Here is a 20,003-nt window from a genome sequence, read left to right as displayed (position 1 = left end):
AGGGAGGGAGGAGAAGGAAGGAAGGAAGGAAGGAAGGAAGGAAGGGTGGATGGGTCAATAGCTAAAGAGATAGGTCTGTAAAATTACATCTTTAAGATGGAAGCACAGCTGTGCCCTCATTGGTTTTTATTCTACACATTATTTATTTATTATTTTTATTTATTTTATTTATTTGTCACAACAGTATATGTAAGTATAAGCATGAAATAACTATACTATATAAAGCATATATATAATCATAAGTATGTAATAACTATATGAAATTGGATACTATCAAAGGGAACATTAGGACAGGAACGGTAGGCACGTTGGTGCTCTTATGCACATCCCTTACAGACCTCTTAGGAATGGGGGGAGGTCAATAGTAGAAAGTTTTTGGTTAAAGCTTTGGGGATTTTGGGAAGAGACCACAGAGTCTGGTAGTGCATTCCAGGCATTAATAACTCTGTTGCTGAAGTCATATTTTCTGCAATCAAGATTGGAGCGGTTCACATTAAGCTTAAATCTATTGTGTGCTCGTGTATTGTTGTGATTGAAGCTGAAGTAGTCTTCAACTGGAAGGACGTTGTAACAGATGATTCTATGAGTTAAACTCAGGTCATGTCGAAGGCGGCAGAGTTCTAAATTTTCTAAACCCAGGATTTCAAGTCTTGTGGTCTAAGGTATTTTGTTGTAATCAGAGGAGTGGAGAACTCTTCTTGTAAAATATTTCTGGACCCGTTCAATTGTACTGATGTCTGAAATGAGGTATGGGTTCCAGACAGGCGAGCTGTATTCAAGAATTGGTCTAGCAAATGTTTTATATGCTCTGGTTAGTAGTGTAGTGTTTCTGGAGAAGAAGCTACGCAATATTAAGTTTACAATTCTTAAAAGCCTTTTTTGCGATGTAGTTGCAGTGGGCTTTGTTACTTAGATCATTTGATATGAAAACTCCAAGGTCTTTAACGGGGTGGGGGTCATCTATAAGGTAATGACCATCAAGCTTGTATTTAGTGTTCAGATTCTTTTTTTCCAATGTGTAAGACAGAGCATTTGCTGGTTGAGATTTGGAGTTGCCAAGTTTTTGACCATTCCAAAACAAAGTCAAGGTCTTTTTGAAGGGTAGCTGTATTGTTGGTAGTGTTGACACATTATTTGTTTTAGGGAATCCTCCAGCATCAAATTTCTCAGTTTTCCTTCAGGCAAGTAACAGTCTTTCTGGGACACTCCAGAGAAGCCTAGGTGAGCTGGCAGATGATAAACAGCAAAGACACAGCAATCTCACTGAAATAGCCAAGATCCCCTTTCCTCCTAATGCCAATTCTGGAGTTACCTAAAGCAGGGGTCTCCAATCTTTGCAACTTTAAGACTTGTGGACTTCAACTCCCAGAGTTCTGGGAGCTGGGAATTCTGGGAGCTGAAGTCCACAAGTCTTAAAGATGACAAGGTTGAAGACTCCTGACCTAAAGTACCATCCAGGCTTTTCCAAAAATGGCACTTTCCAAGTATACTGCTGTTTACAACTGCTAGAATTCCCATTCAACCTGTGAAGGAAACCAACTTGGAGAAAACTGTCCTATGTTGATAGGTTCTGGAACTGGGCAGGGATCTTTCTTTCCTCTGTGAACAGGGACCTTTTGATGAAATAGTCCAAACAGTCCAAAAGGAAACTTGTATGCAAAGGTGCTGCTATGCCAGATGATTGCCATGTAAGGACCTAAGAAATCCCTTGGTGCCCATTTCCTCCTATGGCCAACCATGTCAGAGTACAGGAACAGCTATGTATTCCTAATGTCTCTTCAGCATATCAGACAGACACCTTCCTTCTTACCCAGAGAAAGCTAAGAAGAAAGAAAAGGTGTCATGTCTTCCAATACTTGAAGGATGTCATAGGGAAGAGGGCATCAGTTTATTCTCCAAAGCACCAGAGGGTAGGACAAGAAGTAATGAATGGAAGATGATCAAAGAGAGATCCTATCTAGAGCTAAGGAGAATTTCCTGACATGGAGAACAATTAAATCAGTGGAACGGTTTGCCTTCAGAAGTTGTAGGTGTTCCATCACTGGTTTTTTAGGAAGAAATTGTCCTGAATGGTATGGGGCCTCCTGCTTGAACAGGAGATTGGACTAGAAGACAACCAACAATGCTTCCAGCACTGTTTATTCTACATGTTGAATTCTGTATGTTAAATTTGTCACGTGCAAACTCACTTCCTAAATCAGAGCGCCAATACATGTGGTGGTTGATGCCTCCAAACATCTTCCAGTCAAGGGTACAAAACTTGTAGGCCTTCAGTTCAATGTCATTCAATGTCACCAGCAGACATCATGCAACTGAAAACCAGGAAGGCCTGGTTGAGAACAAGGAATAATGGTAACTAATCAAGTAACCTGGAATTAAGGAGAAACTTCCTCATAGTGAGGACAATTAACCAGTGGAACAGCTTGCCTTCAGAAGTTGTGGGTGCTCCAAAATGGGAGGCTTTTAAGAAGAGACTAGACAGCCACTTGTCTCAAATTGTAGGGTCTCCTGTTTGAGCAGAGGGTTGGACAAGACCTTCAAGGTCCCTTCCAGCTATATTCTGATTGATTGATTAACCATGATTGAGGCAAAGTTTCATGTTGCCCCCCCCCAAAAAGGGGTTCCAAACCCTTCTTCAAATATATGGACCAGCCTTTTGTCACTCTGGCTTTCTTGTTGTTTCAGGCACCCAAAGAAACGTTGGCCAAGGCCGTGTTGGCAGAACTCCCACAGCAAGTGGTTCAATACTTCAAGCACCAGAATTTGGCACCCCTCAACTCACAACCTGCTTAGAAGTCAATCGTTTGCTCCTGGCCTGCATGTATTCCACATCTATTGGTGGCAGAAGATTGCATGTCTCCCCTGGTTTCCAATAACTTTTCGTTTAACTGAGTTCATTTAATCAAAAGGAGCAAAGCATAACCCGATTCCTTCCAAAGGCAACTTGCAGTGTGAGTTTAGGGATCTGCATTCAAGGATCCTGGAAGGAAACAACCCACCATGACCGATAGTGGACATGCCTTGATTCCACAAGTCAACTTTTTAAGTATCTGAATGTACTTTTTATGAGTTTTGTGGAACGAGAGGACCTTTTTACAGCCACCACTTATTGTCTTCAAGTGTGACGTTCTCAAAATCTCATTGCCCAAAGAAATGTGGACCACCCTTCAATGTGTTGTAATTTGTACTTCTGCTCTACGTTCATTTTTATACCATGTAAACTTGATTATTTGTTATACTCAGGTTAATAAAGAACCCTGAACTCTCCACATCCCCCTTGAAGCCTGCTGTGATTTGATCCTACTGAGTCCTCCTGCAGCTTCTTTGAACCAAATCCCTCCAGGTGGGTTATTTGGTGCAACCCAATCAGGGTTGCCCCAAATACCTGTGAAGGACTCCAGGTGGGTGCCTATGTTTTTCATAGAGGGATGGAAGAGACCTTGGAGGTCTTTTAGTCCAACCCTCTGCTCAAGGTAGGTGACTTTATAGTAGTGATGGCTAACCTTTTCTGGACCGAGTGCCCAAAGATGTGCGTGGCCAAACCCCCCAAATACAATGCACGTGCGCTCCCTGTGCATGCACCTAGCCACTCCGGGCATGCATACGCGGCCCCCACATGCACCCAGGCCCCCTGCATGCATGGCAGAGATCTGAAGAGCAGCTGGCCAGCGGAAGGTGCGCGCACATGCGAAATAGACTTAAACTGGGGCGATGGCTTGCGTGCCATCAGAGAGGGGGCTGGGTGGCACCTCTGGCACGCGTGCCATAGGTTCGCCATCATGGCCTTATAGCATCCCAGGCAAATGATTGTCAAATCTCTTGTTAGAAATCTGGAGATGCTGGTATGGTCAACACTGCTCCATATACAGTCCCATACAGATAATCCTTGATGTACGACCACAACTGAGACCAACTGTTGCTAAGCGAGACAGCCGTGAATTCTGCCCCACCCCATGACCATTCCTGCCACAGTTGTTCAGTGAAATACTGCAGTTGCTAAGTTAGTCACACGATATTGGAACACTGCTATTATGTCACCCCAGTCCTCCTTTTCATTAAACTGGATATATTGAATTGTCCTGGTGCTTCCAAACCCTTAACCCCCTCTTAAGCCCCTTGAATACTGAAACATGGCCAATCATGTCATCCCTAATCTTTTTTTCTCTCTATTCAACTATTCAATTCCTGCAACCGTTCCTCATGTTTTGGGCTTCAGCCCTTAATCATCTTTGTTGTACTTCTCTGCACTCTTTTTAGATTTTCACCCTCTTTTTTACATTGTGGCTGTACCATCTGGTACAAGCCTAACTCTTCTCTCCCCTCCCACTCTGCCGAGTGACAACATTTGCCCTTCCGAAGGAGAATCCTGGCGGACATCCTTTCCTAAATGCCGGTTACAACTTTATGAACCTCAGTTTAATTTGCGAGACACACTAGATCTGTGCAAGGGAAGAGGGTGAGCTAGAACATAATAATTGGATTCATACAGGTCATCCTTTACTTACAAACATCCATCCGTTTGAAGTTACAATGCCACTGAAAAAGTGACTTATGACTGATCCTCACACTTATGACTATCTCCATGGCCACAAAGATCAAAATTTGGACCCTTGGCAACCAGCACGTGTTGGTCAGTAGCAGTGTGCTGGAGTCATGTATTTGACTTTTGGAACCATCCTGGACAACTTCTGACAAGTCAATGAGGAAAGCTGGATTCACTTAATGACCATTACAAAAAAGATTCCCTTAACATCTATGATGGTTGCGTAACAATGGAAATTCTGCTTGCAGTTATGGTCGTTAAGTTGAAGGCTTCCTGTAACTGAGCACACAATCTTGGTCGTAAGTCATGATCATTGTAACGTTTGCTGCGTGACCCAACATGATGTTATGGCGATTGTGAAGTAAACACCATGGATGATCATTAAGCAAATGCTGCAGTCATTATGCAAACATTGTTTGCTATGGATGGGTTTTTATGCTGGAAACCAGAAGTAAACACCGATTTCTTGCAAAAACATTGTAAAGCGTGGTTACAAGGCACTGCAAAAGACGTAAATGTGGGGCAATTGCCGAGCCATGTGACTGCAAGGGGTTCCCAGATCTTTACATCTGGGTTGTAAGCCCCATTTTCAGAGTTCACGGTAACTTCAAACAGTTGCTAAGCAACCAATCGTAAATCAAGGATTACCTGTACATCCTACCTAGCACCAAATGAAAGTATCATTCATAGTTTAGCAATGTCAATCCAACACAATTCCTGTAACTTTGACACCGAGAAACAAAAAATATTGGAGCATCTCAGGATAGTTACTATTCAGCCGTGAATCCTCAGACCTAAAGATTGCTAGTATTTATGATTGCTAGTGTCAATCATAAATTTACATAAAAATAAACTGTTGCTGGTTTCAGACATGAATTTCCATAAAAATAAAAAAATTTCTGGTTTCAGTCAGCTTGGCTGATAGAAGTCAGTGAATAAGCACTTTAATATTGTAATCAAGAAAATTACCTGAATGTATCTCACCAGGAAATAAACTGAAATCACCAGGAGTTAAACCGAACCTGAAAGTAAAGATGAAATCTTATCCCTGATACACACTGGCTACTTCCCCCACTCCAAGTTTTAAAGTGGTTTTAAATTAAATATACAGAAAATATAATATAGAGGCAAATGAGCTTTTCTTGCGGGAGTTTGGCTTCAAATAGATGAAAGATACCTGCTTTAAATTAAGGCCGTTTTTGTTTTTGCTAAATCTGATTTTTAAATTCAGACCTGCAAACAGAATAAATTAAGCTTGATTAATATTAACTTCTTTTTTTTCTTGTGATTATATTAGGCAAGCTCATTCAAGGGGCTTGAATCAAGAAATTTAGTGTGCTGTAGACTATATTTTAGGTATTAGTAGTATCCAAGTACTTAGCAGAGTGCAGCTAATTTCACTAAAAGGTAGGGGTCTCCAATCTTGGGAACTTTTAGGACTTGTGGATTTCAACTCCCAGAATTCCTCAGCCAGAAAAGACTTGTGGAATTCAACTCCTCATCCAGCAAAGACTGGGAGTTGAAGTCCACAAGTCTTTTCTGGCTGAGGAATTCTGGGAGTTGAAATCCACAAGTCTTAAAAGTTCCCAAGATTGGAGATCCCTGCTAAAAGGTATCACACAGCAAGTACACTTTGGGCTGATTTTCACAATCACTGTGTTCATATTAATACATGGCTACCAAATTCATCTACTTTCATTGGTAAGTAAAGTCCTGTTTTGAACTGTAAGATTAATTTTAATGTTAAGTTCAGGAGAAACTGATCAAGAGAAGGCTGATAGCAGCAAAGCTGGTCCAATGACCTTGTTTGCATTTTATCTTTCTATTCCAGGGAATGTTGCATTGTCTCAACATTAGGGTTGTTAATGACAATACACATTTAACTCGAGGATAACAAACACAGTGACTAAATAACTAAGCAAAAGGTCTGGATTTACATAGTATGAGTGACACACTCACACCTGAAATGAAATTAATCACATTCAGCATATTGATATCAGATTTGGAGTGACCCGGCTAGAAAATTCAATTTGTGAATTATTCTTTGGCTAGAAAATTCTGCCAATGTCTATTTTGCCAAGTTCCATTGTTAGGGACAATACAAAATTAGAGATAGATCAGATAGATGATAAGAGATAGATGGAATGATAGAATGATATAGATACAAATAGACACACAAATAGACGATAGAGACAGACAGACAAAATAGACAGATGATAGAGACAGACAGATAGAGATAGATACACATACAGACAGACATAGATGATATAGATGATCTTTAGTACTGGCCAAAATTGTGGAACTTAGTTATGTAAAGTTATGTACTTTACAACGGTGGCAAGGAAAAGTCGTAAAATGGGCCAAAACTCACTTAACAACTGTCTCGCTTAGCAACAGAAGTTTTGGGTTCAATTGTGCTCTACCTGTACTTGGGCTTCATTCTTCCTGGGGCTATTCCAACCACTAGCTTTGTTTCAATCCCGAAAACAAGTCCATCCAAGAGGTTGGAACTTGGCCCAATAAAACCTGGATTCTAAAAGCTTCCCTACAAACCAGCCAGAACAAGCGTACCGTTACTCAAGGGAGGCTGTCCAATAGCCATGGGTTTAATAGCTTTTCTTCAATAAAAGAGATCACAATGTCAACTGGGTGAACATTAAAGTTTCATTTGTACATCAATCAAAGCATTAAAGTAGAACTACATGCATTGTAGGTCCTCCAGAGCAGGGGTCTCCAACCTTTAAACCTGGAAGACTTCAACTCCCAGAATTCTCCAGCCAGTTGCCAAGGTTGGAGACCCCTGCTCCAGAGAATTTTGGTTGCTGACTGGCCTCCTCCAAGATTCCTAGCCATTATGAAGTTACTTTGGCATTGTGAAGTAACTAATAGGGGCATTACTTTTTGCAATAATGCTTCCATACTAAGCCCAGCCACTCCTTCAAAAGCTTCTTAGTAGTCTTGCGGGGAGAAAAAAAAAATCATGATAGCCTTAAATGGAAGCTCAAGATTTTCTGGAACTGACCATCAACTTTAAAACTCCGCATTTAAGAGGAATTTTGGCTACCAAGGAGATCAAGGGATGATAGCAAAGCATGGCAGAAGGACTAAGTAGAAAAACATGAAGGGCAAAATCCAAGACCATTTTTTTAAATGCTTCAGGATATTTTTTAATCAAATACAAAATGGAAACTAATTGACACTTGTCAAGATTCACTTCTTGCCGCCTGTGTGATTGTGTAGCCCCTCTCTCCCTCTTTAATTATGTCATACAATGACTCTTTAACAGCTAGAGGAAGGACCATTTTGCCTTGCAGTGAAGTTGCCGCTGATCTCTTTTGAGAATATTCCAAAAATGACGTGCAATCACCCCACCGCCTTTCAGCCTGAAGGATCTTGTCATCCTTGCCCTTAAAGGGGATCCAATGTTTCATTCTCAATGGGTACCCCTGAACTTTCTCCTTCCTGGCTAGACTCCCCTGAAACAAAGCAGAGTCTTGGGGGAAGGCTTTTAGGGGTGGGGGGGAGACAGGGGGAAAGAAGAGGCCAAAACACCATGAAAAACTACTGCAGTACATTATTTTGGCGTTGCCCCCCCAGAAAAAGGAGACTGGGGGAAAAAAAGGGGTGAGTTTGAGGGAACGCCTGGGATGAAAGAGGACGTGAGTTCTGAGCGAGACTCCAAGAAGCAGCCTAGAGCGGTGCATCAAAAAAATTGCTGCCGCGGAACACGGAGGAGACAATTTTGCCCGTTGAATTGATGGTGCCCTCACTGTCCGAGCTGGATTCGGAATCACTGCTTCCTGAGTAAGCCCCAAGGCCGGGCAAGATGCCAATGCAGACGGCGGCCGAGGGGCAGTGGAGGGCAGAGCCGCTCATGGCGCTGCTGCCCAGGGGAACGCAAGGTGGTTTTTCTGAAAGAGAAGAAAAAAGGACTGTGGAAATACAAGGCTTAATGATCGTATGCTCCATTTCCAGTTTCCTTCAAACAGTCTTAAAAGATTAAATCACGGTCACTGGATATTAAAACTGAGACATTTCATTACTCATCCAAGTAACTTCTTCCGTCAACATTAAGGTTTGGGTAGGCAGGGTTAGAGGAAAGAATCAACTCTTGCCATAGACTTGCAGGGGGTTTCTGTCCAAAACTGGGGACAGGAGCAAAATGGGCATCTAACCCCTTAATCCACTGTTCCTCAGCTGTGGCAACGTTTAAGATGTGTGGACTTCAACTCCCAGAATTCCTTCAAGAGTAAGAATTCCTATGGCTGGCTGGGGAGTTCTGGGAGTTGAAATCCACGTCTTAAAGTTGCCAAGGTTGAGAAACAATGCTCTAATCTCTTTAGAAGTTCTGCCTCAGGTACGGATAGTCCTTGACTTATAAATGGTTGCTTAGTGACTGTTCAAAGTTATGATGGACCCAAAAAAGGGGACTTTTGAAGTTTGAATGCTTACCCATCCCTGGCCATGTGACTGCACTTCAGGTGCTTGGAACAAGGCTGCAATTGTGGCTGCTTGCAGAGTCCTGTGGTGTCATGACTGTTTTGTGATGGTTTTACTGAATTTTTTTTTAAAAATTTATTTACATTTATATCCCGCCCTTCTCCGAAGACTCAGGGCGGCTTACAGTGTGTAAGGCAATAGTCTCATTCTATTGTATATTTACAAAGTCAACTTATTGCCCCCCCAACAATCTGGGTCCTCATTTTACCTACCTTATAAAGGATGGAAGGCTGAGTCAACCTTGGGCCTGGTGGGATTCGAGTCTGCAGTAATTGTAGGCTGCTGTGTTTTAATAACAGGCTATCTTACAGCCTGAGCCACCACGGCCCTAATCACTTCTGAATAATCACTTCTAGTTTTTGGCCAAGCTGCACCATAGCAATCAATCAATCAATCAATCAATCAATCAATCAATCAATCAGAACAGAGTTGGAAGAAACCTTTGTTCAAACAGGTGACCCTATACCTGTGATGGCGAACCTATGGCATGCGTGCCACAGGTGGAACGTGGAGCCATATCGGTGGGCATGTGAGCTGGCCCACCAGAAATAGGGAAACAGGCTGTTTCCTGCCTCCGGAGGGCCTGGGGCGGGGTGGGGAAGGCCCGTTTTTTGCTCTCCCCAGGTTCCAGAGCCTCTCTAGGAGCCTGGAGAGGGTGAAAATGGCCTCCCACCCCGAGAGGCCGTCCGGAGGCTGAAAACGGCCTGCTTGCCAACTTCCGGTGGGACCGGAAGGCTCGTTTTTTGCTCTGCCCAGGCTCCAGAGCCTCCCCAGGCTCCTAGAGAGACTGGAGAGAGCAAAACAAGCGGGGGAAGCGCGTGCATGTGTGGGGGTGGGGTGCATATAATTATGGGTGTGGGCAAACGCATGCAACCCCCCCTGCCCCCCCAGCTTTTGGCACGCAATGGCAAAAAGGTTAGCCATCGCTGCCCTATGCCATTTCAGACAAGTGACTGTCTAGTCCCTTCTTAAAAACCTCCAATGATGGAGCACCCACAACTTCTGACAATAAGCTGTTACACTGATGAATGGGTTTGCTTAATGACCACGGGAGTCGCTTAATGACTGCTTAATGAAAAAAGTCATAAACTTTGGTCAGTCACATGGACCTGTTTTACCACCTGTTATATGGCTGTTATGACTTACAGCTGTCATGGACAGGCTCCCTAATGGTTGAAACTCAAGGACTACCTGTACCCCAAACTCAGTTCTGAATTGAAATAATTACTGTTGCTGAAAATCTCTTCCATGACTCCCTCGCTATTTGGCACATCGCTCTGAGATGGTCCAGGAAACTATGTGAGCAAGAGATTCCTGGAATTAAGAACGAAAAAAATAAATAAATCCAAAAAATAACGTTAAGAGCTCTTAACCCAGTGAAATTGCTAAAAATTCATGACTTGCATATCTTCTGATTTTTATTTGCTGGATCTGTCTCAAGTTTGCAAAGAGCAAGAAGTTTGGATGAATGCCGCTGCAGATCTATCAAAATGATCAACAGACAACTTGATTTGGCAATCAAAAGCTGAATTGCATCTTTTGACATTTCAATGAAAACTCTTCATCTGCAATACCCTAATAGTCAGTCTTTTGGCTGTGGTGAGAGCATTGGGAAGATAAATTTATAGCCCTATAAATGGTCCAGTGGATTGAAAGGCTGATGGCAGCTGTCATCTGGGAACAGATTTGCCTACAGACGTAGACTTTGTGTGGACAAGTATAATGAAATAAATATGGGTCTCGTTTATAGAGAACACGGTAGGTTAAAATAAAAAAGATACCGTAGTTGTACAAATGTATCAGAAATATATACATATATATTGAATAATATTTGCCTTAGACAAGTATATATAGAATTGTAACTATTGTTATAATGGTATATAATTTTTTGGTATTTTTTCACTTTTTTGTCATATGTTTTTTGTCTTATCTATTTTTTCCCCTTCTCTTTGACAATATTTTTTTTTTGTTTGTTTGTTTACATTTATACCCCGCCCTTCTCCGAAGACTCAGGGCGGCTTACAATGTATAAGGCAATAGTCTCATTCTATTTGTATATTTTTTTAAAATACTATTTTTTTAGTAATAGTGATATTACTATTGCTAAATTTAGAAAAAAATGATCTTAGCTTTTATGATTTTGTTTTGCTTGATTGCAGCCTCAGTACACCCAGTTACAATCTGCTTTTATTTTACTGATAAGCCCCAAACCCTCCATGTCATCACAGGTGCCAATCAAACATCATACTGAAGGAACAAGGCAGGAGGGGAGGGACAAAACATCTGTTCTGTAGATCTAGCAGTGAAGGCATCAGTCTGGAAACCAGGAGATGGTGAGTTCTAGCCTTAGGCGTGAAAACCATAAGCTTGTGGCATCGACACAGCTGGGTAACTTTGGCTCAATCACTAGGAGACTGAATTCTAGTCCAATTTTAGGCATGAAAGCTGGCTGGGTAACTTTGGGCCAATCACTAGGAGACAGTGAGTTCTAGTCCTGCTTTAGGAATGAAAACCAGCTGGGTGACTGGGCCAGTCATTCTCTCACAGAACAACCCACCTCACAGGGTTGTTCTTGGAGGGAAAAGAGAAGGAGGGAGGAGGATTAGATCTGTTCACCACCTTGAGTTATTTATAAAGAGTAAAGGTAGGATTAAATAAAAAAATAAAAAACCCTGGCTGTGGGAAAGAATTTGAAAACTTTGGCTCAGAAGACTCTCCATCCAGGAGAAAGACCTAAGCCTCATTCTGTCTCCAGTGAAGTGAAACATCTCTCCAAATGCCAAATTTTTCTGTGTCCAATGTGCCATTGGGGGCCAAGTGCCACACAGAATTACCAAGCATCCCTGCCAAGCATTTGGGAGAATGACTAACATTGAAAAAGATTAGAGACAGCCAATCTTCTGTGGCTAATTAGCCTGGAGACCTGAGAAGGGGAACAAAGTGAGCAGATGGTGCAACAACACCCATCTTTTGAATTAACCACATGCCTGGTCTCTGGAAGCAAACAGCAAAAGTTTGGACCAGGCACAATCACAAAGACAGACACAGTCCAATTTTGTGAAACTTCTGTCCACAGTTCTCTAACAATTCTGCCTTGGGAGAGAGTTCAAGAATCACAATCAGTAAGAGATTGTGATTTATGTCAAGCAGAACAAACAGTGATGCATCTGTATGGAGGCTAGTGGTGCTTTTTCTCAAACCAGGATACTGAGCTTGGAAAAGTCATCTTTACTCTTTTCAAACAGATTAGCAAAGTTGGAAGGGACCTTATAGGTCATCTAGTCCAACCCCCACTCAAGTAGGAGACCCTATACCATTTCTGATCAATGGCAGTCTAATCTCTTCTTGAAAGTCTCAAGTGATGTTGGACCACATTAATTTTGTTTGAATGTTCACAAGAGATTTTTGATCATCCGTGTCAATTAGCCCAAAGGTGCTTTTTTCCTAACTGTACTGTACTGTACTCCAGTCTATTCAATTCTATTCTGTTCTGTTCCATTCTGCTCTACTCTAGTCTATTTTAAACAATATCTACCAACCTGCCTTCCATTGAGAACCTGTATACTGCACAAGTCAAAAGGAGGGCTGTGAAAAGACTTACAGACCCCTCACATCCTGGACATAAACTGTTTCAACTCCTACCCTCAGAACGATGCTATAGAGTACTGCACACCAGACAACTAGAGACAAGAACAGTTTTTCCCCGAACCCCATCTCTCTGCTAAATAAATAATTCCCTCAACATTGTCAAACTAGTTACTAAGTCTACATTACTATTTATTTATTTATTTATTTATTTATTTATTTATTTATTTATTTATTTATTTATTTAATTCGATTTTTATACCGCCCTTCTCCCGAAGGACTCAGGGCAGTGTACAGCCAAAAAGTAAAAAACAAACAATACAATATACAATTTAAAATACAAATTAAAAAACTTATTTTATAATTGGCCTAAAAAACTTTAAAATATATAAAACTAAAACCCCATTAAAATTTGTAATAGAAAATTTAAAATCGATAAAATTTAAGCCAGCCCCGCGCAAATGAAAAGATGTGTCTTCAGTTCGCGGCGGAAGGTCCGAAGGTCAGGTATTTGGCGTTAACCCGGGGGAAGCTCGTTCCAGAGTGTGGGAGCCCCCACAGAGAAGGACCTTCCCCTGGGGGCCGCCAGCCGACATTGCTTGGCTGACGGCACCCTGAGAAGTCCCTCTCTGTGAGAGCGTACGGGTTGGTGGGAGGCATGCGGTAACAGCAGGCGGTCCCGTAAGTACCCAGGCCCTAAGCCATGGAGCGCTTTAAAGGTTGTAACCAAAACCTTAAAGTGCACCCGAAAGGCCACAGGTAGCCAGTGCAGTCTGCGCAGGAGCGGTGTTACGCAGGAGCTACGCGAAGCTCCCTGTATAAACCTGCGCAGCTGCATTCTGGACTAACTGAAGCCTCCGAGTGCACCTCAAGGGGAGCCCCATGTAGAGAGCATTACAATAATCCAAGCGAGAGGTAACGAGCGTATGAGTGACTGTGCACAAGGCATCCCGATCAAGGAAGGGGCGCAACTGCCGAACCAGGCGAACCTGGTGGAAGGCCCTCCTGGAGACGGCCGTCAAATGATCTTCAAACGACAGCCGTTCATCCAGGAGGACACCTAAGTTGCGCACCCTATCCTTTGGGGCCAATAACTCGCCTCTGACATTCAGCTGCGGCTGCAGTTGACTGAATCGGGGTGCCGGCATCCACAGCCACTCCGTCTTGGAGGGATTGAGCTTAAGCCTGTTTCTCCCCATCCAGACCCGTACGGCCTCCAAACACCGGGACAGCACTTCAACAGCTTCATTGGGGTGGCCCGGGGTGGAAAAGTACAGCTGAGTGTCATCAGCGTACAGCTGGTATCTCACCCCAAAGCCACTGATGATCTCACCCAACGGCTTCATATAGATGTTGAACAGCAGGGGCGAGAGGATCGACCCCTGCGGCACCCCACAAGTGAGGCCCCTCGCGGTCGACCTCTGCCCCCCTGTCAACACCGTCTGCGACCGGTCAGAGAGATAGGAGGAGAACCACCGATAAACGGTGCCTCCCACTCCCAATCCCCCCAACCGGCGCAGCAAGATACCATGGTCGATGGTATCAAAAGCCGCCGAGAGATCTAATAGGACCAGGGCAGAGGATCATCCACCAATGCGACCAAAGCTGTCTCCGTGCTGTATCCGGGTCGGAAGCCGGACTGGAACGGGTCTATTAATCTTCTCATCGTTCCCATCACCCATCTCCTCCCACTTAAAGTCATATATGTGGGAGTATGACTGTGACTTTGTTGCTGGTATCCTTAAGATTTATACTGACTGTTTCCCTATGACTATCATTAAGTGTTGTACCTTGATGAATGTATCTTTTCTTTTATATACTCTGAGAGCATATGCACCAAGAAAAATTTCTTGTCCAATAAAGAATTGAATTGAATTGAATTCCATTCTATTCTGTTCCATTCCATTCCATTCTTCTGCTCTGCTCCAGTTTTCTCAACTATTTGGATTCTATCTACCCCATAAGATTGCAATAGGACTAGGACTCAACATGGCAGGTGTACTGCAGCTGAACAAAAAAAATCAATTTGGTTTCTATCTAGCCCTTAAAATCTTAATAGGGTTAGGACCCAACATGGCAGTTGAGCTAATCTCCTCTATAAATGGGAAAAGCTCTCCTCTTCAGAATGTAGCTGTGGTGCTCCAAAGCAGACAGTGTGACATATTGTGGAATATATGAGGGAAATCTCAGACTTTCTGCCTGAAATTCCATCATGCCTTGACTTTTTAAGTAGTCTACCTTTGAATTTGTAAGTAGAGTAAATAGTTTCAGATTTGTTCACTGAGAATGTAATCAAGATATGTTTTTTAAGATTGTTGCCGTAAGCTAAATAAATAAATAACTTCTCCTACCAGGCCCCCTTGCATGGACAGCTTCTTCCAAAAAGAGCACAGTCAAAGGCTGCTCACTCAGTCTAGTCTGCTGCTAGATTTCATCCAAAGGGTGTCTCTCAACCTTGGCGTTTTAAGAAGGGTACATTTCAACTCCCAGAATTCCCCAACCAGCTTTGCTGTCACCAAGGTTGAGAAACACCGCAATATCACGTTAATAAAATCCCCCTCCATCCCAACCTCTCAAAGGCAACTTGTGAAAGCAGGGCAGAGCTAACCATGCAAAGCACTGAACCACATAAACCTGGAACCTTCCCAATACATTCAGATGCATACCTTGAACATTATCATGGTCAGAATCCGGGTCCAGTTTCAATCTTTTTACACTGTTGGCACCTTCTAAACTGTAAAGAGACACAAATCCAAAGAGTGGAACTTAAATTAGTTCCTTTATGGAAAACAGGCAAGCAGAAAGACACAATCAGAGGCACACAACATACTAAGGTGACCACAGTCGGTTCAGATGCCACAGCTGGCTGACATCATTCCTCCATAAATGGTGAGTTACAAACTACAAGGCAGTTCTCATCTGGCATGGTAAACCAAAGATAAAAAAAATATACAACTCTATTATGGTATTAAGAATGGAGAAGAGAGGTGGGTTTTGTCTGAACTTGGCATCTTGCAGATGATTCATTACCAGATTAGGGAACATCAACAGTGCTTCTCATGTGGTTACTAGCCTGATAATAAACCATCATAGAAGGAGAGACTCAAGAATGCTACCCTGATTCCTAAAGATATTGAAGTTATGTTGGAGGGAAATATAACAATGATGGAATTAATGCAAGCGCTGAAAAAAAAAAAGGGGGGGGGGAAGCTCCAGGCCCAGATGGATTGCCAGTTGAATACTATGTGACATTTCAAGAACAACTGGGTCTCCCGTTTTTGACTTAAATCAAGTTAAAAATTACAGATTTATATCCCAGTTGAATTCAGACTATAAAATATTTGCTTTAATACTTGCAGAACGTATCAGATTGCCCTTAAATAATTAGGATTTATTATTTTATATAATGGGGGGTGTGTGTGTTAGGAAATGAAAAGACTTGGATGAGGTTAATTGGATTAGAAGGGAAAATTTTATTCTATGTTTGGTTTATGTATAACAATACCTTGTGATTGACCCGGGAAGCCGGGGAGGAAGGGAGGGGAGGGGTTTTATGGGGAGGGGAGGAAAAAGGGGGAAAAATGTTTTTGTTTGTTAAAACTTTTTCAATTAAAAAAAAAATACTTGCAGAACGTCTTAAAAGTTATTTGAATTAATTTATACATTTGGATCAAAATGGATTTCTGCCTAAAAGACAAATTAGGAATGATATGAGAGTAGTCTTGGATACTTTAGAATATTATAAGGCTCATCCCGAAAAAACAGAAGGCGTTGATCTTTTTAGATGCACAAAAAGCATTTGACAACATTAATTGGCATTTTATCTTCCTACAATTGAAGCAGATGGGCTTTGGTGAAAGATTTATTAAAGCAATAGAAACTATATACTATAAACAATCAGCTAAGATAATGATAAACGGTGAATTGACGGATGCGATTCAAATTGGAAAAGGTACAAGACAAGGCTGTCCACTGTCACCGCTGCTGTTTTGTGTTGACCTTGGAAGTATTGAATAGAAATATTAGAGAGGAAAGGGGAATAAAAGGCATGAAAATTCAGAAGGAAGAATACAAACTTCAAGCTTTTGCTGATGATTTGGTTTTTATTGAGGATCCTTTGGAATCTATAATTTTTTTATTAGAAAGAATTGATGAATATGGGAAAGTGGCAGGCTTGAAAATTAATAAGAGACAAAACGAAAATTTTGACAAAAAATATGTTGATGAAGCAAAAAAATGAGTTGGTAGAATATTCTGGGATGCAGATTGCAAATAAAGTTAAATATTTGGGGATATATCTTACTCCAAGGTGTAGCACTTTAAAAGAAAATAACTATGGTAAACTCAAACAGCAGATTGTGGCGGATTTGACTAAGTGGGAACATCTACAATTGTCTTTGTTGGGAAGAATATCAACAATTAAGATGAATGTATTACCTAGAATTCTCTATTTGTTTCAGACTATACCTATTAAATTGACCAGAGGGTACTTTGAGGAGATGAATAAAGCAATGCTGAAGTATATTTGGCAAGGGAAAAAAGCAAGGATAAAAATAAAACCATTACAAGATAGGAGAGTTAGAGGCGGTTTTGGGCTACGCAATTGGGAACTATATTACCAAGCAGCGAAAAATGATGTGGATTAAAGTATGGATAACCCTAAAAAATAATAGAATATTAACTGTGGAAGGCCATTATTTGTTGTTGGGATGGCACGCCTTTTTATGGTATGGACAAGCTAAATCACAGGGCTATTTTAGAAGACATATAGTCAGAGAAATGTTGTTATTAAATTGGGAAAAGATTAAGAAAAGTCACTTCTTAAAAATTCCAATGTGGGTTTCACCCATTGAGGCATTCTCTTACTCAATAACATTTAAAAAGGAACATATTGTTAGATATAATGAATTGTTGAATGAAAAGGGTGAGTTAAAATCCAAATTAGAATTAGAGGCAGAGGGTATAACAATGAATTGGTTTGCATACTTGCAAATACAATCCAGATACGATAATGATGATAAAACAGAAGGCTTTTATAATAACCTAACGAGTTTTGATGAGATTTTAACAGGTTCAGATGACAACCTGATAAAGAAACTGTATGGATACTTACTAGAGGTTAAGTTAGAGGAAGAACAGGTTAAAGAGACAATGATTGCTTGGGGGAGGAATTTTGGTCATGGGATAGATCTAAATGACTGGCAGAAATTGTGGATGTATAATTATAAAATGACGATGTTGACAGCATTTAAAGAGAATTTGTATAAGATGTTTTACAGGTGGCATCTGCCCCCAACAAGAATTGCTAGAATGTCTAAGGACAAATCTGAAAAATGTTGGAAATGTCATCAGGTAACTGGATCATATTACCACATGTGGTGGACATGCATTGAAGCTAAAAAATATTGGACTAAAATACACACGTGGCTGGAAAAAATGATTAAAAAGCATATTGACTTTAAGCCAGAAATCTTTCCGTTGGGAATTATACTGGAGATATACTAGAGATATAAAATATTCGATTGTGAATATTACTACAGCAGCTAGGATTGTATTTGCAAAAAATTAGAAAAATGAAAAGTTACCTTTGCAAGATGAAATAATTAGAAAAATGTTGGAATGTGCAGAGATGAGTAAATTAACATTTGAAATTAGAGAACAAGAAAATAAACAATATTATAAAATATGGGATTTATTCTATAATTGGTTAAATGGAAAGATATGTTAGGAAAAATGAGTATAAGATGTATGTATGGAAGAGATGATTATTTTATGAATGCACAGGAAGATATGTTAACACCCTTACAGCACGTTGTAATGGAATTGATTTGATGAGATTTTTTTATGTTATGTTTAAAAATAAATAAAATTTTTCAAAAAAAAAAAAAAAGAATGCTACCCTCATGGCTTATCACAGTACAAGACACAGTACAATTTAGAACAGTGGTAGTCAACCTGGTCCCTACCGCCCACTAGTGGGCGTTCCAGCTTTCATGGTGAGCGGTAGGGGTTTTGTCCGATACTGAAGCACTTTCCTTTTTTTTAATTTAATTGACTTTAAAAAAAAATCATAGCATTATTTAAAAACATTTTCATTAGGTTTTCATAAAATTCCCCATGACAATTTAAATTTCTGAAAATATACTATTTGTATCGCCCGGGCATAAGTTTAGTTCACGTTACGTAAGTGAAACTAAATGGCGCTACAGTGAGACTGCAAACAAAAGAGCCTCATCCCAGAATAGCTTGCGCATCTCCCCCCACAGTACCCAGCTGTAACAGAAAGCTGGTAGCTGGCACCCCCTCAACACAATCCACCATGCACAAGAGGCATGTGCAGACGACGATACATGGCGCATTACTGTGGAACCGGTGGGCGGTTAGAAAATTTTACTACTAACAGAGATACAAAAATGGGCAGTAGGTATAAAAAGATTGACTACCCCTGATTTAGAACAATCAACCAGTGGAACAACTTGCCTTCAGAAGTTGTAGATGCTCCAACATTGGAGCTTTTTAAGAAGAGATTGTACAACCATTTGTCTGAAATGATCTATGGTCTCCTGCTTAAGCAGGTTGGACTAGAAGACCTCCAAGGTCATCGTTCCTTCTTATTCTTATCTTTGCAAATTAGCAATTAACAGAACATGCTAGAATATATTTTAACAGAAATGGCTGCTATGAAGACAGATTGATTTTTCACACACTGGATAGCCTTTCTCCTCCAGAAGAAAATGATGTTCTCATGTGACACATTACAAATCACAAATGCCAACTCAGGAGTGGATTCCTACTACCCACTCTAGAATCTTCATTGGGCACTACCATGCAGTAATGGATGGTAGTGCTCAATGAATAAATCAGTGGAATGGCTTGCCTTCAAAAGTTATGGGTGCTCCATTACTGGAGGCTTTGAAGAAGAGACTGGACAAACATTTGTTCAAAATGGTATAGAGCCATGATGGGGAACCTCTGGGCACACCAGCCATCGCCCGTTGCTCTTCTGGGTTCCGTTGTGCATATGAGTGCTGGCCAGCTGGTCTTTGTGCATGTGGGAGCACCAGAAACAGGAAGAGCAGCTCCCCAGTGCGTATGTGCATGCCAGGAGGCTGAGCTTCCAGTTTCTGGTGCACGCATACGCACCAGTAAACTGGTCTTTGTGCGCACATGCACGCCAAACATTTCCAGCACGTCCCCCTACATGTGCTCTCCCGTTTCGGCACTCAGTGCAAAAAAAGTTTGCCAACACTGGTATAGTCTCCTGCTTGAGTAGAGGAGTTGGACTAGAAGACCTCCAAGATCTCTTTTTGTTGTCTCAGCTCATCCTGTCAGGCCTGGAAACCATACTAGACTTTAGGGTTCCAGACGCTGCCAC

The 20,003-nt window shown here is 41.3% G+C and overlaps 2 protein-coding genes across 14 annotated transcripts in view; one reads left to right on the top strand and one right to left on the bottom strand.

Moving 5' to 3' along the window:
• Nucleotides 1-3,267, top strand: part of CPNE2 (copine 2) — a 223,973-nt gene extending 220,706 nt beyond the window's left edge. For all 8 annotated transcript variants that reach the window (XM_058155646.1, XM_058155648.1, XM_058155647.1 and 5 more), the window contains one exon: nt 2,686-3,267. In XM_058155646.1, coding sequence (XP_058011629.1) covers nt 2,686-2,793 — 108 coding nt within the window. In that variant the 3' untranslated portion in view covers nt 2,794-3,267. The remainder of the gene's footprint in view (nt 1-2,685) is intronic.
• Nucleotides 3,268-7,116: 3,849 nt separating this feature from the next.
• PSME3IP1 (proteasome activator subunit 3 interacting protein 1) overlaps nt 7,117-20,003 on the bottom strand; it is a 30,004-nt gene continuing 17,117 nt past the window's right edge. For 4 of the 6 annotated variants that reach the window (XM_058155666.1, XM_058155668.1, XM_058155669.1 and 1 more), the window contains exons 6-7: nt 15,295-15,362; nt 7,117-8,454 (exon numbers count right to left, since the gene is read on the bottom strand). In XM_058155666.1, coding sequence (XP_058011649.1) covers nt 8,234-8,454; nt 15,295-15,362 — 289 coding nt within the window. In that variant the 3' untranslated portion in view covers nt 7,117-8,233. Of the gene's footprint in view, nt 8,455-10,271; nt 10,358-15,294; nt 15,363-20,003 lie in introns of all 6 variants that reach the window. The other 2 variants (XM_058155667.1, XM_058155671.1) reach the window with 2 other exon arrangements.

Source organism: Ahaetulla prasina, chromosome 12, assembly GCF_028640845.1.
Source record: "Ahaetulla prasina isolate Xishuangbanna chromosome 12, ASM2864084v1, whole genome shotgun sequence".
Taxonomy (NCBI): Eukaryota; Metazoa; Chordata; class Lepidosauria; order Squamata; family Colubridae; genus Ahaetulla; species Ahaetulla prasina.
The sequence above is the reverse complement of the archived record's forward strand: the minus strand, read 5'-3'. Positions and strand labels throughout refer to the sequence as shown.